Source organism: Lissotriton helveticus, chromosome 1_1 (genome assembly GCF_964261635.1).
Source record: "Lissotriton helveticus chromosome 1_1, aLisHel1.1, whole genome shotgun sequence".
NCBI lineage: Eukaryota > Metazoa > Chordata > Amphibia > Caudata > Salamandridae > Lissotriton > Lissotriton helveticus.
In genome coordinates, this window is record NC_136057.1 from 255829452 (window position 1) to 255851138 (window position 21687).

General features: G+C 46.1%; 1 protein-coding gene across 1 annotated transcript in view; it reads left to right on the top strand.

Annotated features, from left to right (window-relative positions):
• The first annotated feature begins 2210 nt into the window (after positions 1-2210).
• LOC144790941 (proto-oncogene Mas-like) overlaps positions 2211-21687 on the top strand; it is a 41177-nt gene continuing 21700 nt past the window's right edge. Inside the window, exons 1-2 of the mRNA XM_078665590.1 lie at positions 2211-2485; positions 9091-9344. Coding sequence (XP_078521716.1) covers positions 2249-2485; positions 9091-9344 — 491 coding nt within the window. The 5' untranslated portion in view covers positions 2211-2248. The remainder of the gene's footprint in view (positions 2486-9090; positions 9345-21687) is intronic.

Here is a 21687-nt window from a genome sequence, read left to right on the forward strand (position 1 = left end):
ACAGAGCATCTGAACCAATCAAACACTCACACCCAGTCAAAGGATCTGGGTTTAATCCATCACCGTTCTCACCGTACCATCACCGTACTCTAGACGCTCGACCACTTATGAAACAATTGATGCTGCTCTTATGCTCCATGCTATGACTTCTAAAAATCATCTCGAGCATCGACATGCTGATTTGAATAAACTGAAGAAATTGCATTTGCACTTGGTCTCGCAATAGCTTCTCCCAATCTTGTGAGATGCAATCTACAACCCCTCTAATCGACAAAAGCTGCCAGATTGCTTTTTGCTTCCTAGTTATTTGCACTGTAGTCGATGTGCCTTTATAAAATCTGCCATGTCTGTCAGTTTCAAAACTCCCATTTGTGCATTTTATTGCATTTTATTGTATTACACGTCGTGTATATTTTATTACTCTGTTGTACTAACATGCCTTGCTCATCTGCCTGGACACTCTTTAGGGCCTAATTCATTTTTAGTAATAAACTAAGAAATAAAAGTTATATGGTGGTGGTTGTAGAATATGCATAGTGTTGATACATGCTTGTGTAACCACCGTGAGTTATGATGCTTCCTCTACAAGGACAAAGTGATTTTAACACAAGACAGAGGATCACGTTCGTTTTCTTCAGCCTGATGGACCTGGAAATCTGTGAGTAGCTTCGCCCTTGCAGGGTCCTATAATGCATCCAGTAGAGTTGGGGATCCACATTCTCATCCTACCAGGCATGGAGGTCTACTACTGAACAAATGCACTGACCTAACCTGTGAAGCTGATGGGGAGGCAAGGGCGAGGATCTGCCCAGTGGTATCTCACCCTGTTCAGGATGTCTTGCATGTTCCTGTTACACAGTCCATCCTTTCAACGAGAGGGAGCTGTCCACAAGCAAGAGAGGAACGTCCTCAGATTGTCAGGACTGTGGCTTCCTATTACACTTCTTTATGACCATTTGTGCCTTTCCCTCCAGTGTAGGTGGCAATCAATGGATTTCACCCAAATGCTAAATCATTCCTTTACATTCCACATCCTAGTTCCGTCCTGCCCATCAGCTATGTGCAGTATGGATGTGCTCCCTAGCTTGGTCGGAGTAAAAATAATGAAGAGTCGGATTCATCATTCTTTCATCCAACGCAAGGCAGCAGGACACCTTGCTGCATTGCATGAAAGGGAGCGGGCCTGAATGCACCACATTTAGCTTTATATAGCGCATTTCTGTGTTCTCCTCGTGCTGATGCACAATGTGCTGTCTTGCATCAACGCAGGCACACTTGCGCTGTGGGTGCAAGGATACCTGCGTTGCAGGCAGGATTGTTTTGGTGCAGGAAGAGGCAACTTCCTGCACAACAACGATCTAGAGAGGCATTTTCTTCTTTTGCACTGTGCAAGAGAAAACGAGGAGAAATAAAGATATTTCTTCTTGTTGTGCCTTCCCTGGAAAGGCGTAGCTTTTTGACACATTCCCAGGCTTACTGGTCTTGGTAAATCTGGGACTGTGCCAACATCCATGGGTGGATGCATGGGTACACCAAGGCTCCACACATGAAACTCCTTCGCAGGGCAAAGTGACGTAAGGCAGCAACTTGCGCTGCCTTGTGTTACTCCAGATTTACCAAGTACTGCAGGGCCACGCAGGCTGGCCTCTCGCTGCATCTAAAATCAACTTCGGGTTTGGATTTGCCCTTGTGCCACCCTATGTGACAAAAGGGCAACACAATCCCTAGATAACTCTGTCCCTAAGTACAACTTTTGCATTATGCCATCTGTTCAAACAACCAGCATTCTACTGCTATGGAGAGATGGAGTGCCAGATGTCCCAGTCCAGTGTGGGTACCTTCTTCAGTTATGTTTTTTCTTTGCATCCAGACACGAGGAGTCCTACTGGTATTATGGAAAAAAACGGAATCTACCAAAACGTATAAGTGTTGGATAGCTGCCTTTGTACTTCCTGGCATGAGTAATTCCATTGAAAATATACGCAGAGGTTTACAGCATTATCCTGCAGGCTTTCTGATCTGTGTTAGAGCCAAACTCTCAGTCTGACAGACACAATGGGCATGTACGGCAGGTTTGAATCACAGCCGACACCCCTACGAAACAACCAGGAACACTGTCTGGAGCAATGAAAGCAGGGAATCACCGAAGATAATTACTGCATTGAATAATCTAGGAAATTAGTTTTCATGCTAAGACATAGTAGGTAACACATACCTCTGTGATTTTCCTCTTCTTGCCTGGTCACTGATGTCAGAGGATAAATCGAGATATTTAAACTTGACAGCAGCTTCTTCGGATCAGCCTGTGAGATCCAGAGCTCAGAAGTGCCTTCCTTGTGGCTCAGGCAGGAGTTGCCCTCAGATCATTTCCTTCCATCCTCCCCGGGGGCCAGATGTAGTGGAGGCCACAACCCAGCCTGGAGAAGCAGTGGAGGAAGGAGGCAAAGAAACAACATTGAGAGGCGCCAGAGTACAAGGGAAAAAGGTACTGTACAGGTTTTGGGTGGCAGCAAGGCTAATGTCTATTATATGTTATTTTCCTTTGCAATATGTGTATATTCTGTGAGCGTCCGTGTTTTTTTGTCTCTGTGTGTTTTTCTGTATGTGTGATTCTGTGTGTGTGTGTGCATTGTTTTGTGTGTGCATTTGTGTGTGTGTGCGCGCGTGTGTATATGTTTGAACACGCCTGTGTGACTGTGTATGAGAGACGGAGATAGAGACGTCACGTTTTCCAATGGGCAAGGAAAGTTTTGTGTTAATGTGCACATGTCTATGTAGTTAATCTTGTCGGCTTCAGTTTGGGTCAGTGTGTTTTTGCATTTCTCTCCCTGGGTCAGTATTACCTTATCATTTGTGTATATACATCCAGAGGCGTAGTTTCGGGGGTGAGGGGAGGGGGGGGGGTTGACGTGTTACTGCCCCCTAATAAATGTATTTTCTGATAAATAGGTGGGTAAAGGAGCTTTCAGTCGGGTATGGGGAGGAGTCTGTCCGATTTCACAAGAATTTTTTACTTACACACAGACAAAAACGCACACACACACTCTCTCCCTCTCTGCTTTGAAAGTCCTCAAACATATTGGTTATTTTACAAAATATTGTGTTTTCTCTCTTAGTACATTTACCATTCCGCATTCCACTCCTTTTCCACTGCCCTGTAGGCCCCTGTCATGCCCCCTGCTTGTCGTATAATGTATTTAAACATTATGCCAACCTGACTGTCGGAAAATATAAAGCTCACCCCTCTTCCTCCCCAATCTTACTGACCATGCTCGCCACTGTGTACAGTGTGATGTAGGTTTGTGTTTAGTGCTCATGTAGACCTGTTTACCAGCATGTATGATTGGTATATCCCTGTGCCTAATCATATGTTATTTGAGTGATTACACAGTGTCTGCATGACCTCTCCAAGTGACTCTTTCCATGTTTGTGTAACTTTCTACAAGTATGTGTTTTAAGGTTTGAGTGAGTGCCTGGGGCGGGGTGTTGTGTCTCTCAGTCTTTGTTGGTGTGCGTATACAACTGTTACTAAGGAGGGCTCGTGCTATGCACTCTGGGAGAAATATAGGAAGTTGTTTTGTTTTAAGTTACGAAATGTCCCCATGAAACATGGGTATACCAGGGTTGTTCCGGGTGGCTTTCCCATTATTGTGACTGAGAACATGTCCCGTTGTGGCCGTGAACTGAGATAAATATTAATTTGAATCTATGAATGTTTTCAAAAAGAGCTGTTTTTGATTCTTTGACCATTGCAAAAAGGTAGCGTAATTGCGGCTGGCGGGTGGAAGCTTCTCCAGTCAGTGGGCTGAAAGAGGCGACCTATGGTGCGCCATCGGCACGTCTGTTGCGCTTCAGCGTTGCTAGCAGCATTAATAGCCATAGTGGGCGTTACACAAGGAAGTGAGTTGAGCCGATATCACAAGGAGATCAAGAGCACGGTCAATTTTCAACAATTCATTTTTAAAAACCGAGCAGAAATTCAATTTTAAGTTTCATGCAATCAATATTTAAAAAAGCGGCAATATGAGTGTCAGGCAAGGCAGCCGCACCTATCTAGAGCGTCCGCTCCCGCGCTGCTACCGGCATTAATAGCCGTAATCAGCCTTAGCTCCTCCCCACCCTAAGGTAGGCCCAAGGTACCCCTGTGGGCAGGGTGCAGTGTATGTGAAAGGTAGGACCTGCCCTGATGTGTGTGGCATGTCCTGATAGTGAAATACTGGTAATTTCGTTTTTCACTATTGAAAGGCTATCTGGCCCATAGGAAAGCATGGGTGTTAATTTATAACATCTTATAAATATAACTTTCCTTTGTGACCAGATAGGAAAGTAAAGTTTAGTATACCTGAAATCAGAATCTAAAGATGCATCTTTTAGTAAACGTGATATTTACATTCTGAGTTTGAAAATACGACTTTTAGAAAGTAGGCATTTTCTTGCTTAGCCATCCTGTGTGCCTGTGCTAGGATGTGTATTTACTGTCTGGCTTTGGAGTGACAGGGGATGGGGATGTGCAGTGGCTCCAGAGAGTCTGGATGAGTCAGGGCTGGGCTGAATAGACCTGGGCTGCATTTAGAGTAGGGGGGAAGAGATTTCCTTTCACTTGAATGGCCTGGTCTGCCTTCCACAATGCTGTCTCCACCTCCTGCCAGAAAACTGGGCCAGAGAGGGCTGAACTTGTTTGGACGAAGCAAAGACACTCTCTGCCTGAGAGAGCAAAGGATTTTGTGGTATAAATACTGGGGACCAGACTCCAGAACTCTTTTGGACCAAGAAGAGCTGGAGCAGGTTTGAGGAGGATCTACCACTTTGCTGAGTGCTTTGCTGTGTTGGCCTGCAATGGCTGCTTCTGTCTTGGAATGGAATGGAAAGAGAATTTATAGAGCGCGATGGCTACCCAGGGGCGTCCCAGTGCTGCAGAGGGTATAGGAGAGCAGGATACGCTAGATTGAGTGACTCTGGAAAAGATTAAACAGATGTTTTATTAAAAAGCCAGGTTTTCAGAAGCTTTCGGAAGGTGAGCAAATTGGGCGCTGATCTGATTGAGGGGGGGAGAGTTCCAGATTTTGGCTAGGTTATAGGAGAGCGATTGACCTCCACATCTAGCTCTTCTAATTCGTGGCACTATGGTAAGGTGGGAGGTTACAGATCTAAGGGGGCGTTTAGGGAGATAGGCATTTACCAGGGTGCAGTTGATGGAAGGGCTAGTTCCCCAATAGGAACGGTGGGCGATACACATGCTCTTGAATTCGATCCTAGCTTTCACAGGGAGCCAGTGGAGATCCTTCAGTCGGGCTTTGACTGAAACTCGGCGAGGGATATCGAGGAGAGTTCTCGCCGTGCAATTTTGAATGATCTGAAGTCTGTTGAGTGTGGAATGTGGGACCCCAAGATATAGGGCGTTTCCGCAGTCAAGGCGGGATAGGATAAGTCCCTGGACCATAATCCCTCTTGAGTGAAACGGAAGAAGGGGGAGGATTTTGCGGAGTAGTCTTAGAAGCCCGAAACATGTGGCAGCAAGCTTGGTTGCTTGGTAGTTATATGTAAGAGTTCGGTCCAGCCAGATGCCGAGACTCTTGATTTGTTCTTTGGGTTGCGGGGGACTACCTAAGCAGAGGGGCCAGATGGGATCAATACATTTACTGATGTTGTTTCCCAGGAGCATAACCTCTGTTTTCTCCCCGTTTAGTTTCAAACAGGAGCTCGACATCCAGGCGGCAACTGCCTCCAAGCATTTATGTAGGCTGTGGTAGGAGTTGAGAGGTGGATCTAGTGCTACCACCAGCTGTGTGTCGTCCGCATAGGTGACTATTTTCACTCCAAAGGGGCGGACGACATCAGCCAGGGGGCTGAGGTAGACATTATTTTGGGTTTAGTTTTAGGGTAAAGTAAGAAATGAAATCCGCATTGGTTACAGGCGGGGTGTTTCGTGGATGGATCCCATGCATGTAGGCAGGGAGGCCCTGCTTCCTGCTTTAGTTGGTGGAGAGAGTGGGAGCTGTAGGTGATAACCTGGCGTAATGATCGGGCAGGGGGGGTGGCCCCTTGCCCCGGTCGGCCGTGGACGGACGCAGACGGGCTTGCCTTAGGCACGCCCGCTGCGCTCGTCCGCTGCGCGGCCGGAAGATGCACATTTTTATACGGGAGTGAAGGTGACGATGGGAGCGTGGCCTCTCAAAGGGGCGTAGCCTGTGAGCTCGGCTCAGTAATGGCGGCAATAGGGATGTAGATTGTCCCGCAGCAGCGCTAGAATCCGCTGCGCGGGTTTAGCAGAAGTGAGATGGAGCCCTGAGCAGAGTGGAAGAATAAGGACAGGTAGGTTTTAAAATACAAACAATATTTTGACACTCAAAGTTTACAAAGTTTTAAAAAGCGATCGTGCAGTCCTTCTCCCGGCTTCCGCCTCAGGAGAGTTAAACTATCTGAGTGGCGCTCGTAGTCAGCGTCCTCAAGTAGTGGCGACGGGGGCGTGGCCTCTCAAAGGGGCGTGGCCTGTGTGCTCGGCTCGGTAATGGCGGCAATAGGGATGTAGATTGTCCCGCAGCAGTGCTAGAATCCGCTGCGCGGGTTTAGCAGAAGTGAGATGGAGCCCTGAGCAGAGTGCAAGAATAAGGACAGGTAGGTATTAAAATACAGTCTTGGGCAGTGAAAGGACTAGACTGAACTTTCTGCAACTTCTTTATTGAGTTTCTCCAAGGGCTTGAGGTAGCCCCCTGTTCAAGAAGTATCAGGAACAGCAACGACTTCAAGTTCTTCTTCCATCAGCAATGGGGCCTGCGTGTTTTGTGCTGCAACAGAAGAAAAAGCACCCGACACCGTCTTCGACGCAACTGCAGACTCTGTGCCCTGAAGGCATCGCCGTTCTTTGCACCACAACGCTGGTCTCACCGACGATGCCACCTGATGTGCCGCCGAGCCACTGCTTACACCTCACCTCGCACCGCCTCGCTTCACGCCATCGCCCTGGTATCCCCCACAACGCCGCTCCTTGCTGGCATCGAAGCCGCTGCTTGAGCCGTGGTCCGAGGGCACTGCTCGTAAGTTACACAATGCACCATCTTCATCCCACACCACAACCTTGACGCCGGCACCATCAACTCCAGTTTGTCGGCCAACGCCAGCGCTTCAGCAATGACGATGCTGTTGCTTGCACCATGACCTGCCACCACCGCGATGAGCACTGCATCACTTTGCACTGCAGCTCTGGTCCCACCGCCGCCGCTGGACGACCATCACTGAGCCGCTGCCTGCACCATGACCTGAGAGAACCGCACGCCGCACCACTGCACTTCTCACCGCAGCCCCGACGCCTGCCGAAGCTGGCACTTCCGACTTCAACCGCGAGGAGTTCGATCTGTAACACGTGTGATTTCAAAGGCCCCACGACTCCTGCATCGACCTCCGGGACCAACACCTGACAACCCCAGACCTTCTGGACTCATCAAGGGGTTGCCGATGCTCTACATTTCTAAAGGTACTTTTTTGAGGGTCTTCCCGACACCGTAGCTGGCCTGCGACACCGCAGTCAGCTACAACTGTTTAGATTTGTTGTTCATGATGCCGTGAGAAAACCAGATGGAGCTATCAACTTCAAGGAACTATGTTTCAAGTCTATTTTGATTACTGAAGATTTGAGAATACTGTATGGTGGATTTTTGTTATCATTTTTGGTCTTGTTTTGGATATATAAAAATATTGCCTATTTTTCTAAACTGGTGTGGTGTCCTTTTGTAGTGTCTTCACTGTATTGCTTTGGTTATGTGCAAATGCTTTACACACTGCCTCTAAGATAAGCCTGACTGCTTGTGCCTAGCTACCAAGGGGGTGAGCAGGGTTTATTTTAAGAGTGTAACTCACTTATCCTGACTAGAAGGAAGGGTCCCTACTTGGACAAAGGTGCAAACCCTTGCCAACTAGAGACCCCAGTTTCTAACAGTAGCTGCCTTGCGTTACCTTGCATCAAGGGGATGTTCTACGGTTTTGCCTGGAAACTTTTACACAACTTCATCCTCCCTGTTACCCAAGAAAACGTGCCAACATTACACGCTCAACCCCTTCTGAAACATATGATGCTGCTCTTATATTCCATGTTATGACTTCTAAAAATCATCTTAACAATGTGCTGTCTTGCACCAATACAGACATCCTTGTGCTGTGGGTGCAAGGGTACCTGCATTGCAAGCAGGATTGTTTTTTGTGCAGGAAGGGGCATCTTCCTCCACAACAACAATCAACAGAGGCATGTTCCTCTTTCGCAGTATGCTGTAGAATGCAGCACACTTTGTAAGAGGAAACAAGGAGAAATATAGATGTTGACACATTCCCAAGCTTACCTGTCTTGGTAAATCTTTGAATGTGCCAAAATCCATGAGTGGATGCATGGGTACACCCAAGCGCAACCCATGGAATGCCACCCCAGGGCAAAGTAACAACATGCAATTGTACTGCCTTGTGTAACTCCAGATTTACAAAGTATTTATTTACGTCTCTTGGTAAATCTAACTTAGAGTTTGCATGGCCCATGCAATGCCCTACATTACGCAAGGGCAGTGCAATCCCTTAATAAATCTGGGCCTAAGTGCAACTTTTGCATTTTGCCATCTGCTCAAACAATCATCATTCTACTTTTACAGAGATGGATTTCTAGATGTCCCAGTCCAGTTTGAGTAACTTTCTCAATTCTGTTTTTTCTTTGCATTCAGGCATGAGGAGTCCTACTTGTATTATTGAAAAAACTAATTCTACCAAAACTTATAAGGGTTATATAGCTGCCTTTATATTTTCAGGTATGATTAAGGCCATTAAAAATCTCTGCATAGGTTACAGCATTTTCCCACAGGCTTTCTAATCGGTACTGAAGACAAACTCTCAGTATGACTGACACTGTGGGCAGGTATGGCAGGTTCAACCACTGCCAACACCCCTATGAAACAACCAAGAAAAATGCCAGGAGTGATTGCACAATGAAAGCAGGGAATCACCGAATATAATTACTGCATTGAATAATAGAGAAGTGTACTGGGGCGTGGGGTTTTAATCTAAGACATAGTAGGTAACAATTACCTATGTGCTTCTCCTCCTCTTGCCTGGTAGCTGATGTCAGAGGATACACCGAGATATTTAAACTTGACAGCAGCTTCTTCGGAGCAGCCGGTGACGATCCAGGGCTCAGAAGTGCCTTCCTTGTGGCTCAGGCAGAAGTTGCCCTCACATCATTGTCTTCCATCCTCCCTGGGGGTCAGATGTAGTGGAGGCCACAACCCAGCCTGGAGAAGCAGTGGAGCAAGGAGGCAAAGAAACTATATTGAGAGGAAGCCAGAGTACTGGTCAGAGTACAAGCGAGAAAGGTACAGCACGAATTTGGTTGCCAGCAATGCTATTGTCTATTATATGTTCTTTTGACTGGCAATATGTGAATATTCTGGGAGCTTGTGTGGTTTTTCTGTCTTTGTGTATTTTTCTGTAGGTATGTTTCTGTGTACTTGTGTATTTCTTAGAGTGTATGTGTTTTTACGTGCACGGTGTGAGTGTGTATACAAGACAGAGATAGAGTCGTCACGTTTTCAAATGGGCAAGGAAGGATTTGAGTTAAAGTGCACATGTCTATGTAGTCAATCTTGTCAGATTCAAGTTTGTGTAAGTGTGGTTTTGCATTTCTCTCTCTGGGTCAGCATTATCTTATCATACGCATCCATAGACGTAGCTTCAGGGGGAGGGGGTGTTTGGTCTGTTACAGCCTCCTAATAAATGTATTTTCTGATAAATAGTTGGCTACAGGTGCTTTCGGTCAGGTATGGGTAGGATTATGTCGAATTTCACCAGGAATTTTCACAGTCACACAGACAAATACAGACACACAGTCTCTTACTCTCTGCTTTGAAAATGCTCAAAAATATTGATTATTTTGCAAAATATTGTGGGCCATATTATCAAGAACGGCAATAACATTATCGCCGCTTTAGAGGCAGAAACTGCTGCTAAAGCGGCGATAAGGAGCTTGATAATATGCCCTTGAGAATTCCCATAGAAGCCCAGGTTTGATGTCCTTCACACCAGAACCTGGGCTTCTATGGGAATTCTCAAGGGCATATTATCAAGACCCTTATCTCTGCTTTAGCTGCAGTTTCCTGCATTATCGCCGTTCTTGATAATATTGCCCAAGTTGTCTCTCTTAGTACTCCTACCAATCCGCAATCCTCTCCCCTTCCATTACCTTGTAGGCTCCTCTCATGCCCCCTGCTTGTCATATAATGTATTTAAACATTATATGCCAGCCTGGTTTCTGAAAATCTAAATCTCACCCCCACCCCAATCTTTCTGACCAAGCTATGCCCCTGTGTACATCTGAATGTAAGTGATAGTTCAGTGTAATGTAGGTTTGTGTGTAGTGGTCATGTGGGCCTGTTTCCTGGCATTTATGATTGGTATATCCCTGTGCCTATTCATAAATTATTTGAGTGATTGCACAGTGCCTGCACGACCTCTCCAAGTGACTCTTCCCATGTTTGTGTAACTTTGTACAAGTATGTGTTTTAAGGTTTGAGTTAGTGCCTGGGGCGGGGTGTTGTGTCTCCCAGTCTGTGTTGGGGTGCGTATACAACTGTTACTAAGGAGGGCTCGTGCTATGTACTCTGGGAGAAATATAGGAAGTTGTTTTGTTTTAAGTTACGAAATGTCCCCATGAAACATGGGTATCCCTGGGTTGTTCCGGGTGGCTTTTCCATTATTGTGACTGGGAACATGTCCCGTTGTGGCCGTGAACTGAGATAAATATTAATTTGAATCTATGTATGTTTTCAAAAAGAGCTGTTTTTGATTCTTTGACCATTGCAAAAAGGTACCGTAATTGCCGCTGGCGGGTGGAAGCTTCTCCAGTCAGTGGGCTGAAAGAGGCGACCCCATCAACATTCTTTCTGAAGTGATTGGCCGAGAGTGGGTCAGGTGACCTGAGGACCTAGGGGCAGATAAGATGTATGACGACGCAGTCCTGGCAGAGATTGGTTGCAGGGACAGCCACTCTATTATGTCACTGAGTGGACAATTGTCCTGCACCTAAGGTTATCAGATGACCATGTTAAGGAGGCAATATCAATTATTTATTTATTTGTAGTTTTGTGCAGGGCAGGCCAATTCAGTCAATATTATAGAGATTTACAATAGGGAGAGAAATCGAAAAATACATTTTATAAGTGAAATATGAGTTATGTACAATATCCAATGTTTATTTACGTTGTGAAACAGGACAATTTTTTGAGGAACATGGTCATGGAAGTATCTTCTCTTTCATCGTAAGGGTTTAGCCAGACTTAGGAACATCAGTTCCAGTGTAGTCATCATGCTGCTCCTGGTTGACCCTACCAGATATAAGATACATGTTTCTTGAGCGTACGGTTAAGCATAGCAAACCCTATACAAAAGCAGTTATTCCTTGTGTGATAGCTAACTAGGGATTTTTTCCAAACATGCACATAATGTGTAATGCGCAGTCGTAAGTTCTATAGGATGTTGTTCCAAGTTTTGTGTGCTGCCTAAAGGACTGGTTGACAGTTTTTTGTTTGGAAAATGTTGGGATTGGTAGCACCAGCCCTTTGTTGCTGCTTAAATTTCATTTTTCTTGTTGGATTTCTAGGTTCTGTGCAGGGAAGGACTAGGTTTTAAAATGTAGCACTTGGTAAATGATACTGTTATTTGGAGTGTGCACCCCTTCTTTTTTTTTTTTTTTTTTTCAGTAATTTTTTATTGAAAAGAAAAGTTGTGTATATACAAGGTGCAGTATACAGGGGTACAGTCACAAATCACTCCTAAACAGCACAACTGGAAAGACACAGGGTGTGCACCCCTTCTTCATTGGAAACAGTCCAGCAGTCTTAGTAATGCCACGAATTGATCAGTCTTTTTGGCAATTTGTAGTTAATCCTGTAGCTGAGAATGGAACTACTTTTAGAGGAGTGAGACTATATTGTGGAAGACCTGTGTGTAGAACTGTTCCACAGATTAGTCTAGGGAGAATTATATATAACTACTGAATATCAAGGCAAAGAACAATGAGATACAAGAATATCGTCGACAAAATTTCATAGACTGAAATATCGAAAGGTAAGAGCATGCAGAGGAAGAATAGATTTACTATTGCTAACTCCACATCTACCTACATTGAAAATATGCATATCGTTCAAGGTACATATCTGTGGAGTTACGTATAGAAAATGTAAACATACCTCTGTATATTTGGATTCAATATTTTGTGCAAGGTATTTGTATACTTTGATATTCTAGCTTTGATGTTCAGGAGCATAATAGAGAACGACAGATTGCCGAGACCTCCTGTTTTATAAAATATATACTTCTTACATAACACATACATATATACATACATAGAGGAGCTTTAGGGCAGTGATCTTCACCTATTGGTCTGTGAATTTGTCATTCACATTTTGCATCCACTTACCACAGCATCCAGCTGGGACTGTGGGTCACTGACTCTCCTCACTGTGAGTGGTGGCATTTTGCTCATGCATATGTGCTCATCTGCCAAAAAAGAAGCTCCTTTAAATACCAGAAGTTGTGGGACAGTGAGTTCTCTTACTTTAATTCCATTTTTATTAGCAATTATAAACAGTTTTAACATTTACTTTCTTTTTGTGCAGTTATTGCGTTACCTCTCACACTGCTATGAGCCATTAAGGCACAAATGGCTATCGAAAAACACTCATGGGCAGCCAGGGTTTGCCTTTTCTTATCTTACTCTCTGTCTAATCATGTCAAGGGAATGGCTGTGGCCAAATACTAGAGTCTGGGTTTCTCTCTTATAAGATCCTATTATTTGCTCTGAATTAATTTTCTCCTGAAATATTATTAGATGTCCTTCAATAAATGTATCAGCCTTGCACCATTTGTTTTTTTAAATATAGTTGTGCTTTACGCATACTATGTTGCATACTTCTTTTCCAAACTGTGCACTGCAGTTCCACAAGTGTTGCTGCCTCTTCACTGACTTGAGCTAGAGGATTCCATTGAAGTCAAGAAGCGCGAGTACTTCATGCTTTTTGGTCTCTTAATGATAGCCTTTACTCTGGGTTGGATAAAACTATAGGACAAACAGGCGGTGCCCAATGGGCTGGTCAGACAGGTCAGTCTGCGAGCTGTTTTGAGACTGTTTATGGGCCTGTTTTGAGTTATTTTCTGTTGATTTCCCGATAGAAAAACAAATATTTCCTGCAGCAAGCTCAAATCCGAGCAGTCTTCCATACCTTGCAAAAGACTTAAACTGCGCGGGCCCGATTCACAAAGGGCCTCCGCACTAATGGCGGAGGCTCCGCAGTCATGGAGGGACTTCCGTACTGCAGTTACCCATTGTGAGGCTCCTGCCACGAGTGCACCCCTGCCGCCATGACTGAGGGTCTCCCTTCGTGAGTGGGGGGCCCTTTGCCAATTGGCCCCAGTGTCGTTTTAAGTTCAACATTGGTCAGATTTTTTAGCTATATTGGCTAAACATCACGCTCTTCAACAATCATCAATGAAAGCACACGTAAATATTAAAAAAGATGCCCGCTACGACTTGTAGCAGCGCAAAATTATATTGCTGTCAGAATAAGTGGGGCCTATTTATGTAAACGTAACACAGCATCGCATAGCAAGAACCCGTGTTGAATGCAGGATTGTTTTTGTAATGTGATGTAATGTAATGTATACTTGTAAAGCGCACTGTTGCCAGTCGGCGTCCTGGCGCTGTATACCGCTGGGGAACCCGTCCTGGCTTTCCCTGTGGGATGGTCCCTGCTGGAGTCCCCAAGGTGGAGCCAGGCATCCCCGGCGTTGATGGGGCCGTTGTGGAGATTAGGCAAGCTATTGCCCAGTGTTGCCGAGTGGGACCCCTGGTTAGAGTAGGCACCGAGGTGAGAATTATCGAGTCCACTGACCCTGGTCCACGACCCTGCCGCGTCTGGAATCGAACCCTGGTCCGGGGCCGACTTCTGCTTCCAGGTCTGCTGCGTCTAACCAGTGAGCCACACCAGTGAGGCACTTTGTGCCGAAAGAGGCACCTTCCTGCATGAAAACAATCCTTAGAGGCATATTCCTTTTTATGCAGAATGCAGCTCACATATAAGGAGGGAGTATCGAGAAGAAAGAAAGATATTTCTCCTTGTTATCCCTCCCCTGAGAAGGCGTATCTTCTTGGTACGTTCCTAGTTCAACCACCAACGGTAAATCTGGGAAAGCATCACATTCCATGATAGATGAACGGAAATACTCACACAAGGTCTGTGGAAAGCCTTCCCAGGCCAAAGCAATGTAATGCAACGTGGCGATTTGTGCTGCGTTGTCTTACTCTTGATTTATCAAGCTACGCAGGGCCACACAAAGTGGCTTTGGATGGCTTGATAAATCGCATTTTAGGGTTTGCGTTGTGCATGCACGAAAGTTGCATGGTGCAAACACTAAGCAATCCCCAAGCAATGCTTTGACAAATAGGGTCCTTGCTTTTCTTTTCATAGCATTACAATCAGACAAGAAGAAGTCCATTTGTTGTCTCCAGTTTTGAACCATGTGCAAAAGAACAGAAAGGATCCTTAGACCACTGAATAGTCAATGCTGTTTTATTAAAATTCTATACCTGTAATTAAACTTACAATTAGTTTGGTAATTTGAGTTGCTGGCAAGACCCTAACGATTTCAAGGTTGTCACAATTATTTCTGTGGATATTTCCTGTCAGTACAGTTGCACAGTTGCACTATTTTGTTTACAAAAACGATATATATCAGTGTTCAGTCCATATGATTTCTTTGACTATCCAACCACCTTCGGTACATGACCTGTAACAATTGTGAAGCAATCGAATATTTAGAGAAAATTGATGCTACAGAGTTGTTTATTGTTACAACGTGTAGTCAGGTTTGCAAATTGTTCTGACATAGTTGCCATCTTAAAGGTATTTTGAGGATTCTGGGCTTTGAGCATACATCATTCCAGCAACAAGTAGCACTATAAAGGCTTAGGACATACATTTTAATATTGCTGAATTTGAATGTCCTCTTCTGTGCAATTTGTAATTTCATATGTATTTACTTGTAACTTTTGGCATTAGAGAGAGGATGTTCATTGATAATTGGCCTAGAGTCACAGATACGTTCATAGGTATTTATATGTGCTGCTGGCAGTGTGATTATACACTTCTACTCAGCTAGGTACATTTGGGCAGATATATGAAGAAAGTGTGCCTCCACAAATCCACGCCAAGCAGTGCTTTTAAATTGTTTTCAATTCTACCCAGATAGCATATTTTACTGCCAACGGGAACCTCTTACCGACCTTAAAAATGGACAGACTCCTTTTTTAATACTTTTGTTTCTGTACATCCTTTAAGAAAACCTAGCTGACCCTCAAACACTTCTTCTTGTACAGACTAGATGTGCACCATCATCAGTAGCACAACATGTGTATTTGTAGAGCTCAGGTTAACCCCAAACGAGGTGTCTAGGCACTGTATATCAGATGTTTATTCTTATCCAACTCAATATCACTCACTGTATGACCTCTTGGAATCACTCAGGACTTTTTCGGAAACTCGTGCATGTACTGCACTTTTTCCAATGAGAGCTCATGCATGTATGGCGTTCACCTTGCGGGAGCGAGCAGCGGCGCCATCTGTCTCCAATTATTGCGCCTGTGCTTGTTTAGCTTTTGTGCGGCCACTCTTGTCTTATTGGCTTTCACTTTCGTGCAAAGCTTTCTTGGCTGCGCTTGTTCCAAATCCTCTTGTTTGGTGAAATCACCCCTAATTCCACTGGAGGGCGTCAGCCTCGATCGGAATGTACATTCGATCACTGCATTTTGGGGCTAATTATAAAATATTTTCCCGTGATATTTTGACTTTTGAGTTTGTGCCAGACCCCATTGGCTGAGCAACGTATCGTGGCCGTGCAGGGGGCGTGAACACCAGAGTTAGCTGCAGGTGAACTGAGAGCCAGAGTCAACTTTTCCTCAGTTAGTCAACTGACGTTCTGCGCGCCCAACATCCTCCGCCAGCAGCATGCAGAGCTGTGCCACAGCCTGGGGGCTCTTCTGCTGTCACTCTCGCTCGCTAGGGGGCAGCAGGTTGCTCCTACTCTATGTCTCATGGAGCCTGTGGAGCAGGAAGTGCAGCGTCAGAGTGAAAGAGTTGGGGTGCTCCCCAAGCACATTTGAGCACCTCGTCCCTCGCCACGATAACTTTTCAGAGAGGCACATCAGACCCGGGGGCAAAGAGAAACAAGAGATGCTGTGCACTTCGGTGCTCGTGGTGAGTGTGAAGAGGCTCATAGGTGAGAGGGTGGGTGGCGCTCCCAGTCAGCACGTATGTCCTCAGAGGCACTTGTTGCTCTGCTGTGTGGTTCTCCTCCTAAAAGGGGGCATCATTATTTTACCCCTCCTTTCACAAATGAAAGATATTTTACTCTACCTGCCAGGGGCGTAACGCATGTCCCTGACATGCAGGGTGAGCCCTTACGGGGTGCCCAACCCTTCAAATGCGGGCACCCATTCACCGAAGGCCAATAAATATCTGGCATATGCGAGACTCATCCCCCTTATCACATTCTGCGGGGGTGAGGGGCGTTATTTTAAGTTACGCAACTGGCACCCACATCCTGTTCAGTTGGACAGTTATTGAACAAAATATCACTTGTGAATGTGAATGGGTTGTATATGCGACCTGTGATAGCTTTCACTTTCGTGCGAAGCTTTCGCAGCCATGCTTGTTTTTCTCTTTACCCCAGAATTGCCAACCGCCTCCGGTGCCGCTCTCCTTACTGAATGCCTTTCTTTAGTTTTGCAGGCCGTGGCGTGCTCTTTAAAGCACTGTTTACTTTACCTCTCCCACTTCGCTCTCCCCCTCTTAGCACACATTATTTATTTATTTATTTATTTATGCGTTTTTATATAGCGCGGACTTTACCCGAAGGTGTCAGAGCGCTTCACAATAGGAACAGAACTGATACATGAGAACATTACAAGTGAGCAAAATACAAAAGCAAACGTTACATTAAATGACGCAAAAATGACAATCGTGAGCCAACCAAATACAAGAGGTAGCAAACGGTGCATTACAAAAGTGACAATCGTGAGCCAACAAAATACAAGAGGTAACAAACTGTGCATTACAAAAGTGACAATCGTGAGCCAACAAAATACAAGAGGTAGCAAACGGTGCATTACAGGAGGAAAAAGTGACGTGTGCAGGTTACAAAAGCGTACAAAATAAACATAGAGGTAAAATAGAGTAATATATGGAGGACACTCAAGCACAAGATCAAACGTTACGTAGGCACTGGTGGCACTTGTGCAGGTATCAAAACAAACAAATTTAAGAGGTAGAAAACAGTGTGTTACAAGAGAAAGTGACGGGTGCATGTTACACATGAGTCCCAAACACAGGTAGGATAATACTGCAAAAAATGGCAAACTCTCAAACCACAAGAACACACTGGGAGGACACTTCCAAAGTCATGCAAAGTAGATTTTTCAATAATTAAAAGGGCTTCCTACAGATAAAAGAGAGGGCATGGATTACATTTGGAAGTGTCTTTGAAGGAGGAGAGCTTTGAGGTCAGTTTTGAAGGCCTGGGAGGAGGTGGTGGTCCGGAGCTGAGGCGGAAGTGAGTTCCAGACTCTCACTGCACTGCCTGAAAAGGATTGGGCCATCGATCTTTCCTTCTTGAAAGTGGGAGGTTCCAGCAGTAGATTTTCCGCATTTCTTGATGGTCTAGAGCCTCCAGAGAGTTTCAGTTTATTCGCCAGGAAGCGCGGAGAGGAGGAGTGCAAGGCTTTGTGGGTGATGCAGGCAGTCTTGTAGATAGCTCTAGCCTCGATGGGAAGCCAGCGGAGGGTGGATAATATGGGAGTGATGTGGTCACTTCTTTTGGCCCCATAAATGAAACGAGCTGCTGAGTGGAGAACAGACTTAAGGGGGGATAGGTGGGATTTGGGGAGGCCAGTCAGAAGAGAATTGCAGTAGTCCAGTCTGGAGAGGACCAGCGATTGGACCAGGGTTTTAAGGTCATGCTCCGGGAAGAAGCGACGAATCCCCCATTGAAGGCGCAGTTGGTATCGGGCAGACTTTGCAATTGAATTAATGTGGGAGAGTAGATTGAGTCTTGTGTCGAGTATGACACCGAGGGATTTTGCGCTGTCGACAATGATGGGTTTGTTGTTCAGCAGATTCATCTGGTCCATCCATGATTGAACCGGGGGAGGAGAAAGAGAGGAGGAGAGGAGGAGGAATTCAGTTTTGGAGGGATTCAGAAACAGTTGATGTGTTGACATCCAATTTTGAATGGAGTCGAGGGTAGAGCTTAGGACGGAGAGATCGTGAGTGGAGGCAACCTTGAGGTAGATTTGAGTGTCGTCTGCGTAGAGATGATAGTTGACCCCAGATTTACTTAGGAGATTTCTCAGAGGTTCCAAATAGAGATTGAACAATGTGGGTGCAAGAATAGAGCCTTGGGGAACACCTTGACCCACCGCCAGAGGAGATGAAAGACAGTCCGCTATTTTGATCATTTGGGATCTATCAGAGAGGAAAGAAGCAAACCATTTAAGTACAGTGCCCTCCATGCCCATTCTCTGTTGAAGAGTGTTGAGGAGAGTGTTGTGATTGACAGTGTCAAAGGCTGCGGAAAGGTCAAGGAGAATTAGAAGACAAGATCCCCCCCGAGTCTAGTATTCGCAGCGCGTCATCGATCACTTGCAGCAGGGCAGTTTCAGTGCTGCAGTTTTGGATGAAGCCGGACTGAAGATTGTCAAGAAGATCATTGTCCTTGATATGACGAGAGAGTTGTTTCGCAACACATCTTTCTGTGATCTTCGCAAGAAAGGGTAGGTTAGTGATGGGGCGGAAGTTGTTGAAGTCATTGGCATCCGCAGTGGGTTTTTTAAGCAGGGGGGTGACCTGCCCAGTTTTGAAGGGAACAGGAAGGGAACCTTGACAGAGGGAGAGGTTGACCAGAGTGGGCCAATAGGGAAGAGAATGGGTATAGAAGTCAATGGCAATGGCACTAGGGATGGGGTCGAGCGAGTGGTTGGAGGGCTTTGTTTCGAGGATGCACTTGAGGAGGACCTCTTCAGAGATGGGGTCGAAGTTCTGCCAAATGGCTAGAGATTTGCGCTCCTCTGGAGGGGTAGGATGAGCAACCTGAACCACAAGTGATTTCACTTTTCCGTCAAAGAATACAGCGAAATCAGCAGCTTTCTTAGTAGAATCCTCCAATTTGGAGGTTGGGGGAGAGTAGTTAGTATTCTTGATGAGGTCAAATAGCTTTTTAGGTCTATTTTTGGCTGAGTCAAGGAGGGTTTTGAAGTGTGACGCTTTCCCAAGGAAGATGTGCTTGTGGTACTTGGATCTTGCTGAACGAAGCGTAGCCAAATTATCGGTGGAGGGTGCTTGCTTCCATTGTTTCTCCAGAAGTCTTAGGTGCTTCCTTTCTTCATATATGGATTTGTTGAACCAGGGTGCTGAGGGAATGGGCCTTTTCTTTTTGCTTTGGAGAGGAGCGACGTTATTGATTTCGACTGCAAGGACTGAGAGGCATTGTGAGGTGAGATCATCAACATCTAGGTTCGGGTCCAACCTTGGAAGTGACAGCAAAGCTGATTCACAGAGGGAAACAGTGTCAATGTTTTTAGCGTCACGGAACCAGGAGGTAGCCCTCTTAGGTTGGCCAAGAGTTATAGAGTGCGCTAGGTGAAGAGAGAATGGAATGAGGAGGTGGTCAGACCAGTCTACGTGAATAGGGGTAGCGATAGACAGCATGCCTGCTTTAGAAATAACAAGGTCCAGGATTGAGCCCTTAGAGTGTGTTGATTCTGTGCAGTGTTGGATAAGATCGTTTGTAGAGAGGAAGGTGGCCAGCAAGTTCGCGGAAGAGTCTTGCAGGGAGCCCCAGTGGAGATTAAAGTCCCCCACGAAGGTCTGATTGTCACCTTGTGCGTATTGGTCGCTGATGAAGTCAGTGAGTTCCTCCATAAACGAAGGGCTGCTGCAAGGATGGCGGTATATGACATGGAATCTGAGGGGTGAGCGGTGGTGTACTTGAAGCTCAAGAGATTGACACTCAAAAGTGCGGAAGGCGCTAATGGGAAAGGCCTTGAGTTGAAGGGAGTTTCTAAAGATGACTGCAACACCTCCCCCAACTTTGATAGGTCTGTCATTCCTGAAAATAGAATATCCTGTGGGTAGCAGGAGATCAAACATAGTGTGAGAGGTATCGTTGAACCAGGTCTCTGTTAGGAACAACAGGTCAATATTGTGAAGGGTGATGGTATCAGAGATTTCGAGTTTGTGTTTAATTGCGGATCTGCAGTTGTGGAGCAGACAGCGCAGTTCTGTCGAGACTGTTTTGGTGACGGGGGCATTTGGGCTAAGAAGGGTGATAGGGATATTATACCTATATGGGGGTGCACGGAAGGGTTTAGGTGGATGCTTGGTTCCGACAGAGGTGATGGTTGGAATAGAGTAGGTAGTTGGGTTACTCCGAGAAGCTGGTTGAAGAAGGGTGGCTTTCAAGGGCTTGTGTGAATGAGCGCTGTTTGCAGATGGCAGGTTGTGCTTGGCTATAATGGGGTGAGGGGGCGAGGTGCATTTCGTGGGGAGGTGAGAGTTATCCAGAGGAGTCGAGGTGAATGGGGAAGTTGAAATCTTAGAGCTTAAAAGTGAAATTGAAGCTACCAGCTGGGAGATGGAGGTGATAAGAGAGCATAGCTTATTTTCAAGAGAGAGTAGGGCAGAGCACGGAAGGTTGGGTGTCTCGACGGCAAAAGGAGGGGGTGATATAGGTGGTGGGAGGCAGGGAGAGGTGGGAGGACAGGAGGAGAGTTGGGGTAAAGGGTTCATAGGTGGGGAAAGGTGGAGATTGAGAGCGGGGGTTGGTGTATCAGAGGTGAGGGGAGAGTTGTCTTTGTTGGCGTTGCACGAAGGAAAGGAATTTAGGACATGTTTAGGGGGAGATGGGTGCGGAACAAGACGGTGGGGAAGGAGAGGGGAGGACTGAGAGGTGACATAGGAGTGTAGGAGGTTTGGGAGGAACAGAGGGGCGGTGGTTGGAGAGGTCCTGTTGGCTAGGAGAGGTGGCTGTGAGGGAACCGGTATCTGGTAGAGTGGGGGGGAGGTTGGGAGAAGGGGAAGTTGAGGACAGGGAGAGGTTCTGTTGGGCCTGATGGGGGAGATGGAATGTGTTACCAGGGGGGTAAAGGGGGCAGCACAGCATTGCTAGCGGAGAGGGGGAAAGGAGAGAGATGCAATGGCATTGTGAAGAAATCGGGGAAAGAGGTGAGGGGAGGAGGGGGTAGAGAAGAGGGGGAGAGGGATGAAAGGGGGGAGCATAAGGAAAGTTAGGTGGGGGAGGAGGTTGGCGGAGGGGTGGACTAAAAAAGGGAGTAGCAGATAGAAATAGGGGGGATGAGAAGAGATTGGGGTACTGGGACGGTGCAGATTGGACGAGGAGCGTATTGCCTGGTGGTAAGGCTGACGTGACGAAAGGGGGGGTAAACTATGAAGTGGGAGGAAAGGGAGAGGAGGGCACAAGGGAGGGGGAGGGAAGAGGGCTGACCTGAGCCTCCCGAGGGTGCAGTCTATTGGAGTGTAGGGGGGTCAAGGGAGGAGAAAGGGGGTAAAGGGTGGAGTTAGATGGGGAGTCAGGAGAAAGCCTGGTCGCACA